The 25,610-nt window shown below is 38.6% G+C and overlaps 1 protein-coding gene across 12 annotated transcripts in view; it reads right to left on the reverse strand.

Annotated features, from left to right (window-relative positions):
- LRRFIP2 (LRR binding FLII interacting protein 2) overlaps positions 1–25,610 on the reverse strand; it is a 123,602-nt gene that overhangs the window by 67,171 nt on the left and 30,821 nt on the right. For 6 of the 12 annotated variants that reach the window (XM_030551296.1, XM_030551294.1, XM_030551292.1 and 3 more), the window contains exon 3: positions 19,092–19,178. In XM_030551296.1, the coding sequence (XP_030407156.1) occupies positions 19,092–19,178 (87 nt within the window). Of the gene's footprint in view, positions 1–3,548; positions 3,618–13,005; positions 13,051–13,145; positions 13,200–17,401; positions 17,453–19,091; positions 19,179–25,610 lie in introns of all 12 variants that reach the window. The other 6 variants (XM_030551285.1, XM_030551287.1, XM_030551284.1 and 3 more) reach the window with 3 other exon arrangements.

The raw sequence follows: 25,610 nt of genomic DNA on the forward strand, positions 1-25,610 counted from the left end.
TTTCTAAGGATAGATACAGCACTCAACCCAAGGAGTAGTGGGGGCAAAAGATTTTCCTGGCTTTAAGACAAAGCTTGATAAGTATATGGAGGGGATGTTATGATAGGATTGTTAATTTGGGCAATTGATCTTGGATTACCATCAGATAGGTCTGCTCAATGGTCTGCGGGTAGATGTTGGATGGAATGGGAACTGAGTTACTGCAGAGAATTCCTTCTTGGGTGCTGGCTGGTGACTCTTGCCCACATGCTCAGGGTTTAGCTGATCGCCATATTTGGGGTCGGGAAGGAATTTTCCTCCAGGGCGGATTGGCAGGGGCCCTGGAGGTTTTTCGCCTTCCCCTGCAGCGTGGGGCACGGGTCGCTTGCTGGTGGTTTCTCTGCAGCTTGAGGTCTTCAAACCAATTTTGAGGATTTCAATAACTCGGTCCTGGGATAGGGGTTGTTATAAAATTGGATGGGTGGGGTTCTGTGGCCTGCCTTGTGCAGGAGGTCAGACTAGATGATCAGATTGGTCCCTTCTGACCTATGAGTCTATGAGTTCAGTCACAAATTTAAGTAATGTACTTAAACGCATTCAGAAGTCTTAAAAGAGCAACACTCTGATGCGGAAACTACAGAACCCAAACCATCAAAAAAGAAAGACAACCTTCTGCTGGCGGCATCTGACTCAGATGATGAAAATGAACATTCGTTGGTCCACTCTGCTTTGGATCATTATCAAGCAGAACTCATCATCAGCATGGACGCATGTCTCCTGGAATGGTGGTTGAAGCATGAAGGGCCATATGAATCTTTAGAGCATCTGGCATCTAAGTATCTTGCGATGCAAGCTACAACATGCCATGCAAACATCTGTTCTCACTTTCAGGTGACATTTTAAACAAGACGCGGGCAGCATTATCTCTTGCAAATTGTAACCAAACTCGTTTGTCTGAGCGATTGGCTGCAGCAGGACTGAGTAGACTTGTTTGTTCTAAAGTTTTACATTGTTTTATTTTTGAATGCAGTTATTTTTTGTACATAATTCTACATTTGTAAGTTCAACTTTCATGATAAAGAGATTGCACTACAGCACTTGTATTAGGTGAACTGAAATATACTATTTCTTTTGTTTTTTACAGTGAAAATTTGTAAAAAAATATAAAGTGAGCACTGTACACTTTGTATTCTGTGTTGTAATTGAAATATATTTGAAAATGTAGAAAACATACACAAATATTTATCTACATGGTATTCTATTATCGTTTAACAGTGCGATTAATTGTGCAACTAATTTTTTAATCACTTGGCAGTCCTACTGAAAAGTGAGATGATTTGTGACAACAGTCAGCTAGCCCTACATGACCAGTTTTTCATACTCCTTGAATATCAGAACTTTAAATATTTACACAACTTCTGTTACAACATCTGTATGAGAATGTGGAAACACTCTGGAAAATGACTCCCTAATAATATTATTGTAGTTGTAGGGTTCCATCCTTACTGTCTCACAATATCAGACATCAAATTTGCTCAACTTACAGATACAAAAATTCTTTAAGTGTTAGTCTTGGGATGTGAAAGTAAATCTGTGTTCTTTCTGGGTTATAAATTTTTCAAGATTCCACAACTGTAACTTAGTTAGCCAATCTGTTGGTGATGCATAAGCCACAAAAGCATCCAGGTCCCCCTTCTATTGATGTTGGCTCTGCAATGTTGTCAGAAATAAGAATTTATTCTTGACAGTGAAGCAAGCAGATACAGATTTTTAGTACTCATAGGAAGCAGAACTGTTGAGAATGCTGGTGTTATTTAAGTGTCACTTTTCTGACTAACAGGAATTTAAAAAAAAAATGGAAACTGGTGTCAGAACCTTTTATACACTATTAATGCTATAACTGAAGCCAAAACTTGTTTGTTTTTTTTTCCATTAAGAAATGTAAACTGCTAAGAGGAGACTTAAAAGGATAACCTCTTGGTTGTTAATTTGATTCTCTGAATATCTGTCTTCATACCCAGATTAAGGTCTGGTTTTCTTTTTAAGCTGCACTATTTTAACTAAAAAACTGTGATTTTAAATGCAACACATGGAGACAGATCAGACTGAAAAGTGCTGTTGCCATCAAAACCCCATATATGGGATTACAGTTACGTTTCAGTCACAGGTATTTTTAGTAAAAGTCATGGACAGGTCAGGGGCAAGAAACAAAAAGTCAAGGACCGCTGCTCTGCGGCAGAGCCTGGGACCAGTGGCCAGGACCAATGCCAGAGAAGCGGCTGGTGCGGCTGACCCCAGGGCTGCCTGAGCAGCTGGGGCAGCCCTGGGGTCAGCCGCACCAGTTCCCAGAGGTCCCAGAGGTCCCAGAAAGTCACAGAATCTGTCACCTCTGTGAAAGACTCACAGCCTTAATCATAATTAAAGGCTACAATTTAATCATAGGTATTTTTAGTAAAAGTCATGAACAGATCAGGGGCAAGAAACAAAAAGTCTCTGCCCATGACCTGTCCATGACTTATACCATAAATATTCATGATTGAATCTTTTTTGGAGGGTTGGGGGTCTGTGCAGCAGCAGCTGCTGGGAAGGGGAGAGCCCCAGGGGCCTGCTGCCACTTAGGCTGCTGCTGTGGGGGAAGCCCAAGGGGTTCAGCCACTGCTCCGGCCACCCTGGGACCACTCCCAGGAGCCACCTAGCTGCATCGGATCCCATCAGCCTCAGGACTGCTCTAGAGGCGGTCCCCAGGGCCAGCCACATTGGCCGTTGCTCGGGCAGTCCCTGAGGCCAGCTGCCCAGGGCCACCTGAGCAGTAGCCCATGCAGCTGGCCCCAGGGCTGATGCCGCTCCAGCAGTGGCTGTTATGGCTGGCTGCAGGGCCGCCTGAGCGGCTGACTGCAGAACCACTGCAGGGGTCAGCCACACTAATTGCTGCAGAAGTCACAGAGGTTGCAGAAAGTCACAGACTCCATGACTACCGCGACCTCTGTGATAATACGGAACTGTAGTCATAATTCAATAACAATCCAATAACTTCAGAAGACATTAAAATCTGCATATAAACATTACAGATAAAATTGTCTAAGCTAAAATAATAGTTATCCTTCATTTTCTTATTTCAGCTCAGCTCACGGAACTAAAAGTGCAGTATCTACCCCAAAAAGATATGGCTTGAGCAATCTACAAATTGAAGCTTGAAGCAGTCTTCTGCCAAAAGCTGCAGCAGAGAATCTACATTTAATTTAAGGCAGTGGTTTTCAAGTTTTGTCATCTCAACACATTTCTGTTGAGGACCTGAAAAACCACCTCTTCCCACAACAATGTTCCCACATTGGTTTGCTGAGCCAAAATAAAACTCAAGCCACAGATTTCTTAGAGCCTTCAAATACAGCTTTCTTCCAACGAAAGTGTATTATACAAATAACACACTCCAGTAACTACTGTTTTCCATTAAAATAATGTGTTCTAGCTGAAATAAGTGTTCAGTATTTTATTACTATTTTTGATCAGTAGGCACACAAAATGTTACATTACATGAACAAGTCAAAAATGCTCATTTCCAGGTTACACACCACAAGATCTCTCCTCCTGGGGGTGCTTGTTCTGCTGCTACGAGACCCACTGATATCCAAAGATGAACTCTTAGGAATTAAATTGCAGAAGGTTATGAATTTCAAATATATAACAGTATATAAATTCAAAATAAACTGCTTTTAACGTACAGATATATATAAATCTGTACTCTATGCATGGTGAGCAGCGTAATAAAGCTAATTTTATGCACTAGCAATGACAGTATAATTTAAGAGTGAGTTGTGTGATCACCACTGACAAGTACCATGAATGACCATCTCATGTGCGATTTCTAACCACTAGTTTGTGCTTTCTTTAATTGTGTTTTATTTCTTAAAGAATGAGAAACATGACTGCTTTCAGCAAATTATTTTCTCTTTGAAAAAGATGAAAAAAGGCTAATGCTTATCTACCAGATTAGTTTCTCTAATTTCTGGTGTGGGTAGGTGCATTTATTAATGTTTTCTGTCATGGAATACATTCATATACATATACACTTTTCAAAAATACAGCATAATAATAAGACCTGCATATCCATTATATGTGCACGTTTTTTTCTTATATTAATTTAACATCTAGCACTTCTGTTTTCTCATTAAGTACCTCAATTTCTTTGCCTTACTTATAATCTATAAATACAGTTCTACGGCAATTTCATATAAAAAGTCCCAGTGATATTTTATAGCAAAAGGTTAGTTATACCACATTACAGATATTAACTTTAAAACATGACCAGACATATAAAGGAGACCAACATTCTCAATGGTTTTGAATGTAAAATATGCCATTATTAATTTCATTTAGGGCACAATTTAGCAAAGCACTTAAATAGCATGGTAGCCTTAGCTCCATGAGTATGTAGACCCAGTCTCTGAGACTCACTACCTGAGACTGGCTGGGTAGACTACATGAGCACTATCATAATATAAATAATAAATGCAAAGAAGATTTGTTTTTGTTTTCTGACATTTGGTAACTAGTCATCTTCTAGCTTCTACTGATAACAAGAAGATTTAAGTTTGTATTCCAAAAAGAAGAGTCAGAAATGGTCTGCTTTAGAGAAAAGCATATTGAATATTAACCTCATAAATGAAGTGTTGTTTGCATTAACTGAGGAACCAAGCTTGACTATTTTTAAGCTTGAAAGAGATTAGATTTTTATTGGAATGTGTAACTAAACATTGATTTCATTGTATACACACAAATAAATAAAAATATTTCCATCAATAAAAATGTAACGATAGGCAAAGAAAGAAAAATGCTGCTGGGGAAATTAGATTTTGTTTTAGGGATATTTACTTTGTATATTTTGACATGTGATATTGGCTATTTGAGTTTTAATCATTAGAAACCTTTGGTTTAAGTCTCAACATCTACTATCATTACATAATTGTCTGACCCCCACCATACTCTGACCCTCTCCCGTAATTTCCTGCAACTGTGAAAATTAAAATAAAATACAAAATATGCTTAAGTCATAACTTTATGCAAGCGTGAACACAAATAGATAAAACTAGAAAAAAACAGTTTAAAAACAGTTCTGCTGAAATTATGAAAAGTAAAAATCAAATTCTGCCAAGCTATTTTGTGCAGAATTTCTGTAATTACATTTACACATATACATACATACATACATACATACATCTATTAGAAGTAATCGATGGAAAACAAGTATAACAATGTATATTGCAGAAATACTTTATCAAATGTTTGACTAAAATCCATTTACCACACAGTTATCACTTGCTCAGTAGTAAACTTCTAATCATTTTTCAAAAATTTCAACTTTCTCTGACAAGATCTGTTCTTTGTAAACTAACATTGACAATTTCTTATGTTCCAGTTCTATCCACGCAGTAAGATGCTTTAAAAAAAGTTTACTGAGATTGAAATTAAACATTAGTCTGTAATTAGCCATTTCACTCCCTTAATATTGACATTACAATGTTCCTCTTTCAGTTTTCTAGAACTCTTCTCTCTTTTGGAGTGATTAAAACAGAAAAGCAAATAGATAATTTATTTAAATGTTACTATTGAGATGAATCATACTTAAGGATCTTCATACTATTATTGGATATAAGAAAAGCTCAACATTTGTTTTCTTTAAGATACAAAATGCTCTGGTGGAGAATTGAATTTCAGCGCTCAACACTGCCCCTTTCCTGCTTTTGTCTGAGTCTGGGGGGGAAGTCTGTCATAAGACTGGGAGGAAAGGATGGTCAAAGAAATGGAAACAGATTGAAGGAAAGGAGCTGTAGATGTTGGTGAACTGCCACACGTATCACCACTACAAAATTGTTTTCTATAGGTCTGAAGCCAGTGAACAGAATAGCTTGCAAGTCTCTTGTGTGTGGCCTGCGGCTAAAAGTGAATGATGAAGAAATAAGAAGGAATGTTCTCCACTTCTGCAAGAGTGCAAAAACAGAACAGAGCGAGATCTGTGTGGTCCTAAGTGTGAAAGAAAAGTCACCATAGGAAAGGAGGAGACAGAAATGCAAGGGTCAAAAAGTAGATTTGAGCGGTAAGAAGTGTGTAGAGACTAGGAGAGGGAAGCAACTCTTAGGGTAGAGGAAGAGAAGACGAGAGGGAAGTGGAAGGGAAACAAAGAATAAATGAGAAAGGAAGAGGAGGGGAACTGGGAGAAAAAGAAGGTAGAAAAGCAGCAAAGAGAAGAGAAGGAAGAGGCAAGGGAACGAGGAGAAACATTTTTAGATCTACTTTTCTTTCAAAAGTAGTACCACCTAAACAAAGAATTCTAAGCAATTATCAAGAGCAGTTTCGAATCATAAGAACATAACGTAAGAACATAAAAACGGCCATACTGGGTCAGACCAAAGGTCTATCTAGCCCAGTATCTGTCTACCGACAGTGGCCAACACCAGGTGCCCCGGAGGGAGTAAAGCTAACAGGTAATGATCAAGTGATCGCTCTCCTGCCATCCATCTCCATTCTATGATGCACAGAGGCTAGGGACACCATTCTTTACCCTTCCTGGCTAATAGCCATTTATGGACTTAGCCACCATGAATTTATCCAGTTCCCTTTTAAACATTGTCATAGTCCCAGCCTTCACAACCTCCTCAGGTAAGAAGTTCCACAAGTTGACTGTGCGCTGTGTGAAGAAGAACTTCCTTTTATTTGTTTTAAACTTGCTACCTATTAATTTCATTTGGTGACTCCTAGTTCTTGTATTATAGGAATAAGTAAATAACTTTTCCTTTTCCACTTTCTCCACATCACTCATGATTTTATATACCTCTATCATATCCCCCCTTAGTCTCCTCTTTTCCAAGCTGAAGACGCCTAGCTTCTTTAATCTTTCCTCATATGGGACCCTCTCCAAACCCTTAATCATTTTAGTTGCCCTTTTCTGAACCTTTTCTAGTGCTAGAATATCTTTTTTGAGGTGAGGAGACCACATCTGTACACAGTATTCGAGATGTGGGCATACCATGGATTTATATAAGGGCAATAATATATTCTCAGTCTTATTCTCTATCCCCTTTTTAATGATTCCTAACATCCTGTTTGCTTTTTTGACGGCCTCTGCGCACTGCGTGGACATCTTCAGAGAACTATCCACGATGACTCCAAGATCTTTTTCCTGACTCGTTGTAGCTAAATTAGCCCCCATCATATTGTATGTATAGTTGGGGTTATTTTTTCCAATGTGCATTACTTTACATTTATCCACAATAAATTTCATTTGCCATTTTGTTGCCCAATCACTTAGTTTTGTGAGATCTTTCTGAAGTTCTTCACAATCTGCTTTGGTCTTAACTATCTTGAGCAGTTTAGAATCATCTGCAAACTTTGCCACCTCACTGTTTACCCCTTTCTCCAAATCATTTATGAATAAATTGAATAGGATTGGTCTTAGGACTGTCCCTTGGGGAACACCACTAGTTACCCCTCTCCATTCTGAGAATTTACCATTAATTCCTACCCTTTGTTCCCTGTCTTTTAACCAGTTCTCAATCCATAAAAGGACCTTCCCTTTTATCCCATGACAGCTTAATTTACATAAGAGCGTTTGGTGAGGGACCTTGTCAAAGGCTTTCTGGAAATCTAAGTACACTATGTCCACTGGATCCCCCTTGTCCACATGTTTGTTGACCCCTGCCAAGAACTCTAATAGATCAGTAAGACACGATTTCCCTTTACAGAAGCCATGTTGACTATTGCTCAACAGTTTATGTTTTTCTATGTGTCTGACAATTTTATTCTTAACTATTGTTTCGACTCATTTGCCCGGTACAGATGTTAGAATTACCGGTCTGTAATCGCCGGGATCATCTCTAGAGCCCTTTTTAAATATTAGTGTTACATTAGCTAACTTCCAGTCACTGGGTACCGAAGCCGAGTTAAAGGACAGGTTATAAACCTTAGTTAATAGTTCCGCAACTTCACATTTGAGTTTTCAGAACTCTTGGGTGAATGCCATCTGGTCCTGGTGACTTGTTAATGCTGAGTTTATCAATTAATTCCAAAACCTCCTCTACTGACACTTCAATCTGTGACAGTTCCTCAGATTTGTCATCTACAAAAGCTGGTTCACGTCTGGGAATCTCCCTAACATCCTCAGCTGTGAAGACTGAAGCAAAGAATGCATTTAGTTTCTCCGCAGTGACTTTATCGACTTTAAGCGCTCCTTTTGTATTTTGATCGTCAAGGGGCCCCACTGGTTGTTTAGCAGGCTTCCTGCTTCTGACGTACTTAAACATTTTGTTATTACCTTTGGAGTTTTTGGCTAGCCGTTCTTCAAACTCCTCTTTGGCTTTTCTTATTACACTCTTGCACTTAAGCTGGCAGTGCTTGTGCTCCTTTCTATTTGCCTCACTAGGATCTGACTTCCACTTTTTAAAGGAAGTCTTTTTATCTCTCACTGCTTCTTTTACATGGTTGTTAAGCCATGGCGGATCTTCTTTAGTTCTTTTACTGTGTTTCTTAATTTGGGGTATACATTGAAGTTGGGCCTCTATTATGGTGTCTTTAAAAAGGGCCCGTGCAACTTGCAGGGATTTCACTTTAGTGACTGTATCTTTTAACTTTTGTTTAACTAACCCCCTCATTTTTATATAGTTCCCTCTTTTGAAATTAAATGCCACAAGTGTTGGGCTGTTGAGGTGTTCTTCCTCCCACAGGGATGTTGAATGCTATTGTATTATAGTCACTATTTCCAGGCGGTCTTGCTATAGTTACCTCTTGGACCAGCTCCTGCGCTCCACTCAGGATTAAATCTAGATTTGCCTCTCCTCTTGTGGATTCCCATACCAGCTGCTCCATGAAGCAGTCATTTAAAGTATCGAGAAATTTTATCTCTGCATTTCGTCCTGAAGTGAAATGTTCCCAGTCAACATGGGGATAATTGAAATCCCCCACTATTACTGGGTTCTTAATTTTGATAGCATCTCTAATTTCCCTTAGCATTTCATCATCACTATTACTGTCCTGGTCAGGAGGTCGATAATAGATCCCTAATGTTATATTTTTAGTAGAGCATGAAATTTCTATCCATAGAGAGTCTATGGAACATGTGGATTCGCTTAAGATTTTTACTTCATTTGAATCTACATTTTCTTTCACATATAGTGCCACTCCTCCCCCTGCACGACCTGTTCTGTCCATCCGATATATTTTGTACCCCTGAATGATTGTGTCCCATTGATTGCTCTCAGTCCACCAGGTTTCTGTGATGCCTATTATATCAATATCCTCCTTTATCACAAGGCACTCTAGTTCACCCATCTTATTATTTAGACTTCTAGCATTTGTGTACAAGCACTTTAAAAACTTGTCCCTGTTTATTTGTCTGCCCTTTTCTGATGTGCCAGATTCTTTTTTATGTGACTGTTTATCATCTGATCCGGCCCTTACATTATCCTCTTCCGTCCTCTGTTCTTGACTATAACCTGGAGATTCCCTATCATCTCCCCTAAGAGAAAAGTCTGTGTCCGATCCACATGCTCCTCTGCAGCAGTCGGCTTTCCCCCATCTCCTAGTTTAAAAACTGCTCTACAACCTTTTTAATGTTTAGTGCCAGCAGCCTGGTTCCACTTTGGTTTAGGCAGAGCCACTCTCTCCTGTATAGGCTCCCCTCATCCCAAAAGTTTCCCCAGTTCCTAATGAACGTAAACCCCTCCTCTCTACACCATTGTCTCATCCATGCATTGAGACTCTGAAGCTCTGCCTGCCTACCTGGCCCTGCGCGTGGAACTGGGAGCATTTCTGAGAATGCCACCATAGAGGTCCTGGATTTCAGTCTCTTCCCTAGAAGCCTAAATTTGGCTTCCAGAACATCTCTCTCTATCCTTCCCTATGTCATTGGTACCTACATGTACCACGACCACCGGCTCCTCCCCAGCACTACACATAAGTCTGTCCAGATGCCTCGAGAGATCCGCAACCTTCATACCAGGCAGGCAAGTCACTGACCTCAGTGCACAGCTGATGAATGCTAACAGCTACACACACAGCTTGAATTATTTTAATGTACTGATAACATACATGTACATGACTATGCAAGTTTATAATCCTCAGCACTTGTTTGGGAGAAGAACATGTGACGCTCAAGTACAATGACTTGACCTAAGTTTTAAATACTTTCTATTTAAAGTTGTACTGTAAATGTGCTAACACTAGGATGGATAAAAATCAATTATTTTTTTAAAAAAATCAATTTTTTTATTTAAATCAGATTTTCTGATAAAATGCCTTTTGAGGAAAACACTTATCTGAACAGTTTTAATTAAGATACATTATAGATCAAAGATATCTCATCATGGAATAGGGATTATCAATTCTAATTTTATAGTCTGAGACAATATACTCATGTAATGTTTAAGAAAAGTTTTGTAAATGAGTTCCAATAGTTCATGGATAGGGCAATCCCATGGGGCTCCAGGGGCTTCTGCATATACTACTTAGGTTGATCTTTCTATCTACCCAATGGGACTCAGTGCTCAGTCTAGAAGATACCATCAGAGATGCTTAGTTTTGCAGTTATCAAACTGTGGATTTGTGTTACCAAACTGTGGATTTGTGTCTCCGGAGATAACATGCTTGTTAACGGCAAAAATGTTTTAAAATGCATACATAAATAATATATAGAGGTGAGAAATAACAGACCTCAACCCTATCTTCCCTCTGCAAATTTGTGTACACAGAGTCAGCTCCTTACATCTCTCTAAAAGTGCAGTTTCAAAAAGTTCAATGAATAAAAGATTGTTGGGGGTGAAATAGATCTGGACAAGGATAAGACATCTGGAAACAAATGTGAGAAGGGAGGGACAGGCAGTAGAAACAAAAGTGAAACTGTTTGAGCAGCGTACAAGTCTGTCGCCTCTTACGTGCGTTTAATATGCGCCATTTCAGCTTTATGCGGTCGGCAAAAACAAAAGCAAAAAAAAAGAGAAAAATAACAATTTAAATACTGTTTCTGCAGTGCGGGCGATTCCGCCCGCCATTCAACTCAATGTAATTTTGACTATATGTGGTTTTCGCTTTACGCGCTAATCGCGGAACAGAACCCCCGCGTAAGATGAGACAGACCTGTATTCCAGAAGTCTTGAGGTCTTTTGAGTGTAGCCTTCACTGATCTGAGACCTACTATACCATTCTCTCATTAGAAGGAAAAACCTGTAATGGTGGCAGGCTGTAAAAGAGACCCAGTTTGGGAATATTTTAATGAAGTTCCTCTATCTGTGGGTAAGACAGGCACGCATGCAAAATGCAAACAGTGCAACAAAGGAAAACTTAAATGTTTAATTAAATTCAAAAATTCATATGCTTGTTTTGTTAAAATATTGTCTGTTTGCTGTTGAAGAAAAAATCCAGACTACATAAATAATGTTGTTTTACTTAAATACAACAATTTACATGTCTGTCTGGTGATGTTCTCCTCCTAATACAGCATGGCAAGAAAATCCTCCAAATATTAATGATTAACCTGTTGAAAAGGAGATAGTTCACTCCCCAGTGACTTCATAAACATCTGCTTCAAATACCTTTGGTAAATGAAATAATCAATCAATCATTCATTTTCTGATATAGCGGTAAAACTAATCTGAAAAGTTTTCAAAATAAATCACTTAAAAATGTAAAGTGTGTACCTTCTAAAAATGAAATCTACATACACCTCTGAGTTGGGAAGAATACGTATTAAGGTTATAACAACCAAGAAGAATGCACTTTTATGTAGAAATCCATGATTAAATCGAGTCTTCCTTACTACTGATTTAAATCAATTTGATTTACAACAAATCCACCCTGGCTAACAGTAAGTACAATAACTCCTCACTTAACATTGTAGTTATGTTCCTGAAAAATGTGAAACAATGTTAAGCTAATCCAATTTCCCCATAAGAATTAATGTAAATGGGGGGGGAGGTGTTAGGTTCCAGGTAATTTTTTTTTTTTTTTTTGCCAGACAAAAGGCATTATATACATTTGAAATACTTTTAAACAAGCAATTTAATACTATGTGGGCAGGGGGAGAAAGTAGTGTGCACGTGCTGTGTGTTTACAAACATATGGTACATACTGTACAGTACTATAGTTGGGAGGTGCCCCTGCCTTACCCTACACATGCACAGCCCACTGGCACTGGAGATGAGGCAGGCAAGGAGGCTGAAGGTGCTGTAGGCGAGGAGAAGCACATTGTGCAGCAGTGGCAGCTTCCCCTACTCTGCTAGCACCAGGGGTGGGGGGGGGGCGCTCAACCCTCAGCCCGCCTACTCCTCCTCTTCCCCCAAGTCCCCATCCTTGACCTGTCTCTTCTCTCCCCATCTTTTCCCCCTTTACTTCCTACGCTGCGCCACAAGCCTGCACACCGAGTCCTCGCTCCTCCCCCCGAAACGCCACAAGCCAGCTGATTGCCGTGGGTGTGGGGAGGAGGAAGGGGAAGGCACTGATCCGTGGGGTCTGCCAGTGGGTGGGCAGTGCTGGAGGAGAGGGGGAAGAAGACAGGACATAGGGACGTTGCCAGCTGTGGAGAAAGCAAGCAGCCAAACAACGTAAGAGTGAAGCATTGCACAACTTTAAATGAGCATGTTCCCTAATTGATCAGCAACATAACAATGAAACAACATTAACCAGGACGACTTAAAGTGAGGAGTTACTGTATGCAATTTTTTTTAGTTTGCTTCCAATGGAAGTAAAATTATTCTATGTAATCAATATCTGAACTGCTTATGTTTTGGGGCTTATTTCCAAACTCCCAGTAAGTTAATTATTTTATGTTTGTATTATAATTTAGGAGCTTAAGTGTTTAGGGTTTTTCTTGGGGGGGGTATCTCATAGTACAAACACCATGAGATTTTAAAGATTTATTAAAGATTCCAATAAATTGATACAAGATACAATTAAAATGTTGACGTGAACACACTACCCCATTTATATTGATTAAAACAGGTAAGTTGCATGCAGCATCAAAGTTCATACAAACTATGTACTAACCCTATGACTGCCAATACTTCGAGCAGACACCAAGTCATCCGCTCCCTGATAAGAAAAATGAAAGCAAAATGAAGTTAAATGTTTGTTTGTTAAAGTAAAGCCTAACAGGGAGAAGGGAGAGTTTATAGATTAGCACAAACCAGATAGGAATGATGACTAGACGGGAGAGAATACCTGGCTCTCTCTGAATCTTCCTGAGAAAGAAGAAATGTAAAAAGTTATTTAATGAAAAAAAGATGAACAAAATAAAAGCAAGCAAACAGAAGAGCATGCAGTACTTATCTTCCACACAGATAAGAGTTTGGAAAATCAGCTAAAGCAAATGAATCAATTCATGTCAGATGAACATTGCTTTCATTTTGACTCTAAGGCAGATGTCTACCACACCATGTTAAGAAAGTGCAGTTGAAGTGTCGTATTATTTAATTAAAGGTAAAAAATGGACAGTCTTTTGCTGGTTGGGTAGAAATATGACATCTAGAATAAATGTAGAAAAGTCTCACTAAAGACTAAAAACAAACAAAAGAAACCCAAGAATTACACTCTAGAGAAGTTTATCAAAACAAGATTGTGAAAGTTGATTCCAAACTTACTGAAGAATTGGGGAGGGTTTACTATAACCTGGAAATAAGGGAACCTTTGTGGGAAAACTGGGGAAAAAATAAAAAATAGAGGGGGAAAAACTATTGTTTTAATTGCCAGAAGCATCTTAAACATAAAAAATGTTTAGTTACAGCAGGGCTTTGCAAACTGGGGGTCGGGACCCCTCAGGGGGTTACGAGGTTATTGCATGGGGGGGGGGCATGAGCTGTTGGCCTCCACCCAAACCCCGCTTTGCCTCCAGCATTTATAATGGTGTTAAATATGTAAAAAAACTGATTTTAATTTGGGGAGAGGTGGTGGTTACACTCAGAGGCTTGCTAGGTGAAAGGGGCCACCAGTACGAAAGTTTGAGAACTACTGAGTTACAGGGAATAAATACACTACAAAATTCTGTTTTAATTTAAACCATTCAGTATAAAACTTCACATTTGAACTGGACCCACTTGTAAAAAAATACAAGTCCTTCAAAACAATTTTCTTGCCCTCTCTAGTCTTCCACCTCTCAAAATGTCATAAAGTGCTAGCAGTCAGACCTCACCTATCAACAGGGTAAAGGAGTCCATTCCAGCAACACCTTTTAGACTGTAACAGAAGTGATATTAGTTTGGGACTTAGGGTCCCTCATTTATACTACACTTTTAACCAAGTTTTCAACCACATGGTTGACTCCAAAAATGATGTGTCCACGTTCAAAATGGATAATACATGATAAGTAACCTTTGTGGCTAACAGTGGCCTGCCCCTGGAAGCAGCCAAGATTGGCAAATGGTTGCCCTCCTTAAGAATTCATAACACTTATTTTGGTATATACAAAAAAACTCTCCCAACTATGCCTGTGCAACTGTTGGCCAACATTTCTTTTCCCTGAGCACTGCAGTAATGTATTCCAGAGTGCATTACCCGACATGTGCTTGGGCACTCTTTGGCAATTTTTACCTTTATATAACCCATCACAAAAGGCTATCCTGCCTACATAACCAAGAAATGGCAAGCAACTGTAAAGTAGTCAGCACTCTCAATCACAGACCTTAGTGAACACTGCAGTGTCCATTACAGGCAGATTGTTGAAGCTGGTGATAATTTCTGCTAGCTACCATATATGATTATCAATTTTAAAAGGGTAGGTGTTTAGGATGTATGCTTTGGCTAACAAAGATGTCAGGCCCGGCTTATGATCGAAAGCAAGGCAGGCATTTAGGCAGATCTGAATTCTGCTTAAAGGCAACATAAAGTTAAGCAGATGGCCAAGAATCTACGGGAGAATGAAATCCACTCAAATGCCTGTCAATGCAGAGACCAAAAAAACATCAAGACAGTGATGGTCCAGTATCACTGGGCAGGAGGTACCAACTGGGTGTCCAACAACCAGTTGACAACCTGATCCTCCTTTGAGGGACTAGACTGAATTCTCAGGATAAGGCAGGCCATCACACAGTGGAACAAAAATGGAAATCTACACACACTCGCCCTAGCATGGGACCAGAGATGACAAAGAGTTGGTATGGCAGCACACAAACACTGATGGTGTTTAAGGCGATGTCATCACCACAGAGTTAATTCTGATTATCTATAATCGAGCTAGGTTAACTAGAGAGGAATTAACTCAAGTTCGTGGGTACACTGCAAAACAACACTTGAGCTGCACAGAGTGATTGTATGAGCAGCTGGTGAGCTGTGCTAACTCTAAATCCAGGGGTATAGACTACCCCTGGACAGGTTAGGCAACTCTCGTTAATTGCAGCACCACATTCAATTGAAGGATTTGTGTATATAGAGATGAGACTCCTGGTGGGGTTGCACTAGAGCGGGGGTAGGGAACCTATGGCACAGGTGCCGAAGTTGGCACGCAAGCTGATTTTCAGTGGCACTCACACTGCCTGGGTCCTGGCCACCAGTCTGGGGGACTCTATATTTTAATTTAATTTTAAATAAAGCGTCTTAAACATTCTGAAACCTTATTTACTTTACATACAACCATAGTTTAATTATATATTATAGACTTATAGAAAGAGACCTTCTAAAAAGGTTAAAATGTATTATTGGCACGCAAAACCTTAAATTAGAGTGAATAAACTGAGACTCAGCACACTACTTCTGAAAGGTTGCCGACCCCTGCACTAGAGTTATATCTCAAGTCAATTCTCCAGTGAAGACAAACCCTAACAAATACATTAAAGTATAATGAACAATATGCACTTGGACCCTGAGGTAACTGCTTTTAAAATAAACAAACAGTTTGTGGAGGATTGACAAGATAAAAGTAAAAGTAAAAGTAAACAGACTGATTCACTTGCAATTTCAGTATACTATGAAGTCAGTGTGATGTTTAATTTGTGAATCTACTTCGGAACTACAATGCATAGAAGCCAAATGATATTGTTGGAATATTGTAACCATCAAATAGAGTAAATCCCTAGCCTACAAAATTGTTTAGCTTCTAAAATGTCAATCAAAGTTTTAAAAAATATTTCTTCTAACTTGATAAAGGTAACTTCCTTTTCCTCTCCAAAACCCATTCATGCATTAGATCAGTGCTACTAAGCATGTAACAAATCGGAAACTGGAAAAAAAAAAAAAATCAACATGGCATCTGGAAATGTATTCTTTGAACATTAATAGCAAGGCAATTTTTATTAATAGGTTACAATCAATCCAAAAATAAAAAACAAAGTTCATGCTCTTACACCTTTAAGGAAAACAAACAAACCACAGAACATATTCTAAAGAAATATATTAAAAGGTTAAATGCCTGGACACGTTTCAGTTTTTCTTGTTAAATGGATTACATGCAATCTGGAGTGAACAAAAATAAATAAATTCATTCCTTCTAGCTATAAACTCAATTTGTAAGGGTTAGCATAAAAATGTGAACATTTAAACCTCTGAAAACTATAAGACTTCTCTATAGAATTGCTGACAATATCCTTGATTATGGTGCTGTTTTTAATACTTTGAAGTTACATTCTGCTAAATTATATTTGAACCTGGTTTACTTTAATCTTCTTAATACAGGTCATTACATATTAAGAACTTTTCATAAAACAAATCATATCTGAATTTTGCTTTTAGAAAAGCAAAGATAGGCCTACAAATTTGTGAAAACAGTTCTCTAATTATACAGCTGCATAAAAGTAAACAGAATGAGGAGCACTGTGCTATAATTCAACTCTTATCTCCATGCCATCCCATTTAGAGGAACCAGACTTGCATTCTTTTTCACCCCAAAGTCCCATTGGAATCAACTGGAAGTTTGGAGTCCAGAATGCAAGAGTAAGCTGCCTCTGCCCGCCTCTCCCTCTTATTTTTAAAGATGGAAAGAAAAGTTGGAAGGTACAGTATAATCAATTTTAAACTGACGTTTTGTTTAAAGAAAGTATTAGCCACTGAAAGATAGCCTGGATCATCTGTGGAAGGAAACATCTGCCAGTCTAATCAAGGAAGAATATAGAATAAGGCAGGTCTACAAAAAAGATAAAGTAATATGTGGAAATAAGTTAACGTAGAAACATTTACAATTTTAAAAATAAGCCTTTGCCAACATAAAGCTACTTTAATTCCATTCTGAATGCAATTGTATAAACTTTAAACAAACCCACTGTGAAAGAGAAAATGGCACACTTCCAATGTTTTTTGCCTCTGTGCAGTGTCCTATGTGTGACCTTATGTAATGATTTTTTCCCATCAGTCATAAAATGTGTTCACGCTTTGCAAACCATTAGTAAATTTATTCCCTCCAAGTCTATGTTAGCTCTGAAAGTGTAAACAACATGCACAACAGGCAGTTCTGGCCTACCATCCATTTTTGGATACGTCCCCATTTTCTATCATATGAGCGATGAGAAAGCTACAAAATGTTTAAAAAAAAATTAATACAGAACAGGTCTCACAGATTACATCATCTTGTACAATTTACAAATCACAGTCACATGTAATTGACCACAGAATATGAGATCTGTAAATTTATTTTAGGTAACACAATTAGAATAATTAAAGCCAAATACAAAAGAAGTTCTGCCTTGATTTCTAATTCGCTCCATACCATCATACCAAACTGTCAAACTCTCAACTCTATGGAAGAATTTAAGAGAGAATGCCCTTTTTTAATTCATTCATTTCAAGTGAATGTCATTTTTATTATTATAAATGCAAGAATATCAGAATAATCTACAGAACTAACTAGTGTGTTTATTCTTTAACAGACAGACAGGGAGGGATGAAATCCTGGTTTCATTGCAGTCAAAGGGAAAACTCCAATTCACTTCATTGGGGCCAAGAGGCATATAATCCCACAAGTATGCTAAGTGAAAAGGCAGCTTTCTGTATACATTTCACTACTGTCTATGTATCACTTTTAATTAGTGTTCCCATGATACCTATTAGTGTTTTTCATTTTTTCATCCTAAACATGGAGTCCTGCTAAAAAACCTTTTCAATTAACTGTAATCTTATGTCCAAACACTCTTGTACAGATTAGTCAGACGGGTACCATGCTTGTAGAATTGTTCTTTTCATTTTTAACAGAACACCGTCAACTTGGAAAAAAAATCAGACAGAACTGTGATTTATTTTTAAAAGTAACAACTAGGAATATTATAAATAAGATTCAGTTTGTTTACTTTGAACAACAGACAGCATTTTGGGTGCAATCAGATACCCTTGCTTACAGAATCGGTTTTCCATAGCAATAGTGTGTGTGTGTGGGGGGGAAATCTATAAACCAAGAAAATGTCCTTGTAAAACAATATGAAGTGTCAGCTGACACAGGGGCAGGTTTGGTATTTTAAATTTTTTTTAAATTCATTTTATAAAATTGCCTGGATTTCAAATTAAAGATGTTCCTTTAATGAAAGCATTAAAATAGCCTTCTTGTATATTCAGAGTTACTTATATGGGCAGTGCTGTTGTGCTATGTACTGTTTATTGAAAATAAATTACCAAGTTAAAAGGACAACAATCCATTTTCAAAGGAAAACATTTAGGTCAGTCCATGTCTTTGAGAGGTTTTGTTTTTAAGCAATTAATTTATTGCATTTGTTCAAGTTATATTATACAAAACTGCTGTTTATTACAAAAACATTCCAATGACTGGAGTCTCATGCCAAATTAGAAAAGACAAGTTTCAAAAGGTATTTTTGTAGTCGTATGTTAAGAAAAAGTGTTACAGTCATATTTAAATAGCTGGTCCCCTTTTTGCTTTAGTATTCTTTGTTAATAGTGAAGTTTGAAATTAACATTTTACTATGACTACATACGTGCAGCGCTATCCATGCATGTGCAGAGATAGGAATGGAGCAAGTTACTCATTTGAATTCCAGCACTACACTGGAAAAAGCTATAGCAATGGCTACCATATGCAGGAAATGCTGACATATGGCTACACTATACTGAAACATTTTAAATAACTTTTCTTAAGAAACATATTACAAGGCAATTCATTAAGAAGGTTAGTACAAAATAATAAAGCATAGCAAAATTGACATTACCTCTTTCTGTTGTCGCTCCAGTTCTCTCATACGTATCTCTCTTGCTTCTGCTCGAGCAGCCCGTTTGGCTGCAAGCCTTGCTTCTGCCTATAAGTTAATTGAAAGTAATAAAAAGTTAGGCAGCTTTTTAATCACTTGGCTTTGTAAAATGTGTTTGAATACCTGATACAATAGTTTCCCCACAAAAACAGATCCTGATTCTAATGAACAGCTTGTACATATTGGAAAAAAAAAATCTATTTGACAGCAAGCAGCAGTTGTAAGGGCAAGAACAAAACCACAAAAAAAAGAGTACATATCAGAATTTTTAAAGATACCACTGCCAGACAAAAGAGTTAAAACAGAAAGCAAGTGTTGGTAATGGCCTAAGCCTACAAACACTAACAGATTTTAATTTTATATACATGAATAGTTCTAATGCCTTCAATTAAGACTGCTGACATGCATAGCGTTAAGCACAACTGTGTTTGCGGAACCAGAGGCCCAAGTTAGCAATGTTTTGAGCCAAAACATAAGCAATAACAAACACAATTCAAAGACCTTACAACAGATGCACACCACAGGCCAAAGCCCAAATCTCATTTGCAAGGATTTATAAAAACAAAGCTTAATATTTTGGGGGAAATTACCAAAGTCAACTATTATTGAAAAATGTAAAATTAGTGGAGGAAAAGGCACAAGATGAGTGTCCCTGCTGGAGCCCTAAATTAAATCCCCATTTCATTCTTTACCCTTATGGACAATACACTGTAGCATGATTCTAGATGAATAAAGGGGTCTTTTTTCAGACACTTAATGCCACTTCTGATTTAACCAGAAGGGTCAATGAATGATGTATTGATCTTCAGGAAGCTAGAGGCTTAGGAGTAGAAATCAAGTTCAAATTTCTTACATTGTTAGACAGTAACATGAAAAAAATTATTCTTAATTTTTTTTTTTAATAATTAAGCCATGTATTGTATGCCAGGTTTATCATCACTAGAAATCCCAGACATATCATTAATTGTTTAATGTACAGTTAATTACTTATTAGTAACTGAAAATAAGTAACTAATTGTATCAGACAACTAATGATACGGTTAGGATTTCTAGTAATAAAAATTAAGTTTCTTCATATATTAAAATGTAGCATTTAACAAATAACTAACAATTTAAAGCTGAATAATAAAAGCTATCATTCATTCCATGAAGGGAATGGTAAATATGAAATGCCTCAAATTAAATTCATCTGTGGTTAACATTTTATTCCCACTCTAATTTTCCCCACCTCTCCCACACCATTTAACATTAAACTTACTCTTTAAAATTAAAAAAACTTCAAAGTTTCCAAGGGATTTTATAGTATAACAGTCAGCTCTTTGCCCTGCAAATGGCATAAAAATACCAGCAGTTACCATGCAGTGGTCACTATTTTGCTGATAAGACACTCTATTTGTAACAGTAATCAGATGCGGGACAATCTCATTTCACACTAATTTGTGTGGTTTTAACATTAATATGAGTTTTGTGTTCATTAAACATTTTGTCTTAAATGTCAAACTTTCAACTTCTTCTAAATGTAGGCAAGTGTAAAAACAAGATGTAAATTGTTATTGGATAAACCTTTACAGAGTCACGGCAAGCTTGATAATTATATACACTTTTAAATAAAGAGGTGACGTATATATGTTTTAATAAAGATTAAATGTGTACTTGACAATGTATCCAAGCTAAGGGCTCAAAATGTAACTTTTCAGAATGCCAAAGTGAGAAAAAAATGGTGCACCTCTCTTTATGGGTGAGTTATAAACATCAGAAAAGTGATTTATAAAGGAAACACCAAGAGAGAACGTTGCTGAGTGCAGTTATATGATCTGAGCAGGACAGGGTTATTTTTGGGAAATGGACTTTAGGTGACTTTTACTCCATGTGGGTTCAGATGTATAAAGTGGTATACATGAAAGTATCCATCAACTTTCCCAGTGCCCTCAACTCCAAGCTTCCTTCTACATCTGAAACTGACATCTGCCAGAAACCCAGCGACAGTACTACCACCCAACACATCTCAAATCTTATGGATTATTATTGAATCAACTAGTCTAAAAGTTGTAGATACCAGATATTCTATGTTCATGCAACTTAGGGCTTGTCTACATCAGAAAGTTGCAGCGCTGGTGAGGGAGTTACAGCGCTGCTACTTAGGAGGTGTACACATCTGCAGGGCACCACCAGCGCTGCAACTCCCTGTTTGCAGCGCTGGCCGTACTCCCGTTTTGTCTCGGGTGTAGAGGATCCAGCGCTGGTGATCCAGCGCTGGTAATCCAATGTAGACAGTTACCAGCGCTTTTCTTGACCTCCGTGGAAGGAGGAAGCCTCTGGTAATCAAGCTGGTTTCCTTTCCCGGTTTGCTCTCTCGGTCCCGGAGCCACCCAGCAAACCGCAGGGAAGGAGACCTGCTTGCTCGGGGTTCCGGGACCGAGAGAGCAAACCGGGAAAGGAGACCAGCTTCGCCGCGGTTTGCTCTCGCGTTCCCGGAGCCACCCAGCAAACCGCAGGGAAGGAGACCTGCTTGCTCGGGGTTCCGGGACCGAGAGAGCAAACCGGGAACGCCGCGGTTTGCTCTCTCGGTCCCGGAACCCCGAGCAAGCAGGTCTCCTTCCCTGCGGTTTGCTGGCTGGCTCCGGGACCGAGAGAGCAAACCGCGGCGTTCCCGGTTTGCTCTCTCGGTCCCGGAACCCCGAGCAAGCAGGTCTCCTTCCCTGCGGTTTGCTGGGTGGCTCCGGGACCGAGAGAGCAAACCGCGGCGTTCCCGGTTTGCTCTCTCGGTCCCGGAACCCCGAGCAAGCAGGTCTCCTTCCCTGCGGTTTGCTGGCTGGCTCCGGGACCGAGAGAGCAAACCGCGGCGAAGCTGGTTTCCTTTCCCGGTTTGCTCTCTCGTCCCGGAACCCCCCTTGAAGCCGCCCAACAGCGCTGCAGTGTGGCCACATCTAACACCACTTGCAGCGCTGGTTGCTGTAAGTGTGGCCACTCTGCAGCGCTGGCCCTATACAGCTGTACTAATACAGCTGTAACAACCAGCGCTGCAAAATTTTAGATGTAGACATGGCCTTATTCTCAGAGCTTCTTAATGCTGTAAATCCATGTGGCAAATTTAGAGGATGGATTCTCCAAGATACTGACTTCACCGGGAGAGAGCTGTAACTGTGGTTCAAGACGATTGCCTATATGGAAACTCATTTTTAGAAGACAGTTCCCTAGAGCACTAATTTATAAATTTCAGCTGATGAAATCATGTGCGCAAACACCCTGATGTGACTTGCCAAAATCTGAAGTTTGAAAAGGGGGCAAGTCCACAAACGCCACTCAGTTCCTTCCACACTAATTCAAGAATCGATATCAAGTTTCTGAAGAAATGGAGAAGGTGGGTGAGTATGAATTATAATCTGAAGAATTACAGTTACCTGAAGAATTATAGTTACAAGGGGAATAACTGTTCCTTCTTCTTAGTATGTTTACTTAAATCCGTTCAGACAAACTTCTGAAGAGATAGACTAACCCCTGGATCCACATGCCAGAAATTCTTAAGGAGACTTGCAAATTGATAATACTTATATAATTAAAGGGCCTTCTCTTCAATTCTAGAGAGTGTGTCGCCTGACATCCTCAGGATGTGAATGAGGTTTAGAGAAAAATATAAATTTATAGTCTGAGATGGAAGTTAGATCACTTTAATAAGGAGTTTAAGATGGGGACACAGGACCACTTTATCTTTATGAAACTGTGAAAGGGAACACTGCGGTGAGGGTAAGGGTCAGCCATCAAGGCTTGGATCTCACTAACCCTCCATGCAGACGATAAAGCTGGAAAGAACACCATTTTCACAGTGTGACAGTTCAAAGAAAAGTCAGACAGGAGTTCAGATGAAGGCTCCGTAAGCCTCATTACTGCAAAGTCAAATCCCATGACAGAATTGGATGTGGCTCATGTGTCAGAGGAACTATATGAACAATGCCTTTCAGAAACCTGCTGACTCTAGGATGAACAAAGATAAATCCTATACTGGAGAAAGAAATACCAAGATAGCAGCCAGATGGAATGAAACAGCTCAATGAAAATTCAGACTGTTTAAGGGCCAGCAAAGAGTCAAAAACTGAACAGATAGACTTCTCCTGGTTCCTTTTCAGGAAGGTCAAATAGAGAATGTCTTCGATTTCATCATGCATTTTCCTGGTGATGTTTCCTGCATCTAAGAGGGTTTTTAGACATAAATACTCCATTTGTTAAACATTCACAGCCACTTTTATTGAGTGGGTAACAGTTAAAGAGCTCATTAAGAGTTAAAGAGCTCGTTAGTACTAAACCCTCAAACCAGTATTAGTGAAATGGGTCTTCAGAACCAACTCTATCATAAAGAGTTTAAAGCAGACCTCCCAATCCTTTCAGGTTTTAGCAGTGAAGGCAAAATGAATAAACATTTGTCAGAATTATGATTTTAATTCAATCACTGAATATTGTCAGTGATCAACATGGTGATACCGCAAGGAAATCAAGTTTAAAAGCCTATACTCTTGAAGGCCTTGGTCATGTCACCACTAGAATCCACAAACTCAAAAGCCATTGTGAAAAAGAAAGCATAGAACAGCCTAATGGAGCTGACAGCAAGTGAAGGGATAAACACAACAAAGCAATGTTCACAATGATTCAGGCAATGAAAAAGCAAGGATATTTTGTTCTGTAAACTATTTATTACAAAATGACTAAATATTGAAGCTGAGTGTATGCTCAATGGAGCTTTTACTACTGGCTGCACCTTGTGATCCAAAATCTTAGGGCTTATCTACGTGAACATTTAGTTTACGGCAAGTCAGGATGTGAATCTATGCTGCACTAGCCTGCTGAAGACTAACTGTTCCTGCAGACCCTGCTAATGTGCATTAACAAACGCAAATTGTTAATGCACACCAGCAGGTTCACAGTGTCAGTCCACAGCAGGCTAGATTCACACCTCAGCTTATGGCAAACTCAAGATTTCACGTAGACCTGGCGTAAGCTTTTATAAAAAAGTCTCTAGCCATTATGGTTATAAAATTGAAGTCTGCCTTGGTCTGCTGGCAGCCTCAAAACAACAGTTCTAACTTAAGTATGAACTACACCTATGCTAAGAGTGTGACCGTTCTGAAGCCAAATTTTAATGCCAGCATTGTTAACTATTTAAATTGCTGATAAAAGCCTGCAAGGAAGGACTGGAGCAATCCTATTATTAAGATCAGACCAATCTAATGTCTCATTTTATTGTGTCATAATGAAAAACAGTTTGAAAGAATACTAATCTCATCAGTGTTTGTAGATGACTTTCAGCAGGTGGCAAATAAACTGAGAGCAACGAAGACACAGTGGAGTCTTGTTCTAGCATAATATACATACATATAAAAAAAAACAACAAAAGCCAAAATGTTATGCAACACAGAAACAGAAAGTCTACTGTATAAGATGGTTTCCCAAATAAAACCAACGAAAGATTACTCTAGGGCAATTTCTTTTCAATGTCTAATTTCTCTGCACCAATTTTCTAAAAGTTGAAAACAAACATGTTTACTTTTGGTATACCAGGTCAGGCTATCTGCAACCACTTCAACAATTTTCTTATCATAAGGATTATTTTGTTCTGCATTTTTATTATTTGTCCCTTTAACTCATCAGTAAGGTAAAGATTTTGTCACCCTTATTTTTAGAAAAAGAATTGGACAGGTTGTGGGCAAACAAATAAATTAATGGACACCCATGACCTGGGTTTTTACTAAAAATAAGGGGTGGGGGCTGACACCCAGAGGAGAAACTCAACAGCTTCAAGGCCCCTGAAGCAGAAAATGTTACGAAGGCTCTCTGTCACGGAATCTGTGATCTCTGTGACAAAATCTTATCCTTATCAGCATCAGGAAACCATTGAGGAAACTGGATGAATCGCAAATCATCCAAATAATTAGATTAATTAAGAAATTCTTATTCTTGCTTTAAAAGGTGATCCACAAACACGCTTTAATACCCTATAACCACATAGGCCCACACAAGATTATGGTGATCCAGAAACATTATTAAGAAAGACAGTTAAAGGATTAATGTTCTAACAAAGTAAGTCTGTGGTGTAGAAATGTAAGCAAATGTTTAAGGCTCTCTTTTTAACATCTGAAAGCTAATATAAGAAATCATCTGCAAAGGAAAATGGCGATATGTTCTTTTTAAAAAAGTATTTTTCATATCTTGTATTTGGCTATGTGTCATGTTATTTCTAAGAATACATATTTATCTGCATGGATCTAAGCAGAAAGAATTGGAATATCACATGAACTGGAAATGCTCTGATTTTTCTAGTGAAATTGGAAATCAAAAAAGGGACATTGCCTACTGTAAATCACATCATCTTAAAGAGGTGTTAGAAGTACTGTAGTTCCAGATATTTCACTTGCCTTTGAATCCCTCTGCCAATTTTGTGCTTTTACACGCAACAATTTCCTTCCTTTTTTAAACGCTCCTATTACTGTG

Source organism: Gopherus evgoodei, chromosome 2 (genome assembly GCF_007399415.2).
Source record: "Gopherus evgoodei ecotype Sinaloan lineage chromosome 2, rGopEvg1_v1.p, whole genome shotgun sequence".
Classification (NCBI taxonomy): Eukaryota; Metazoa; Chordata; order Testudines; family Testudinidae; genus Gopherus; species Gopherus evgoodei.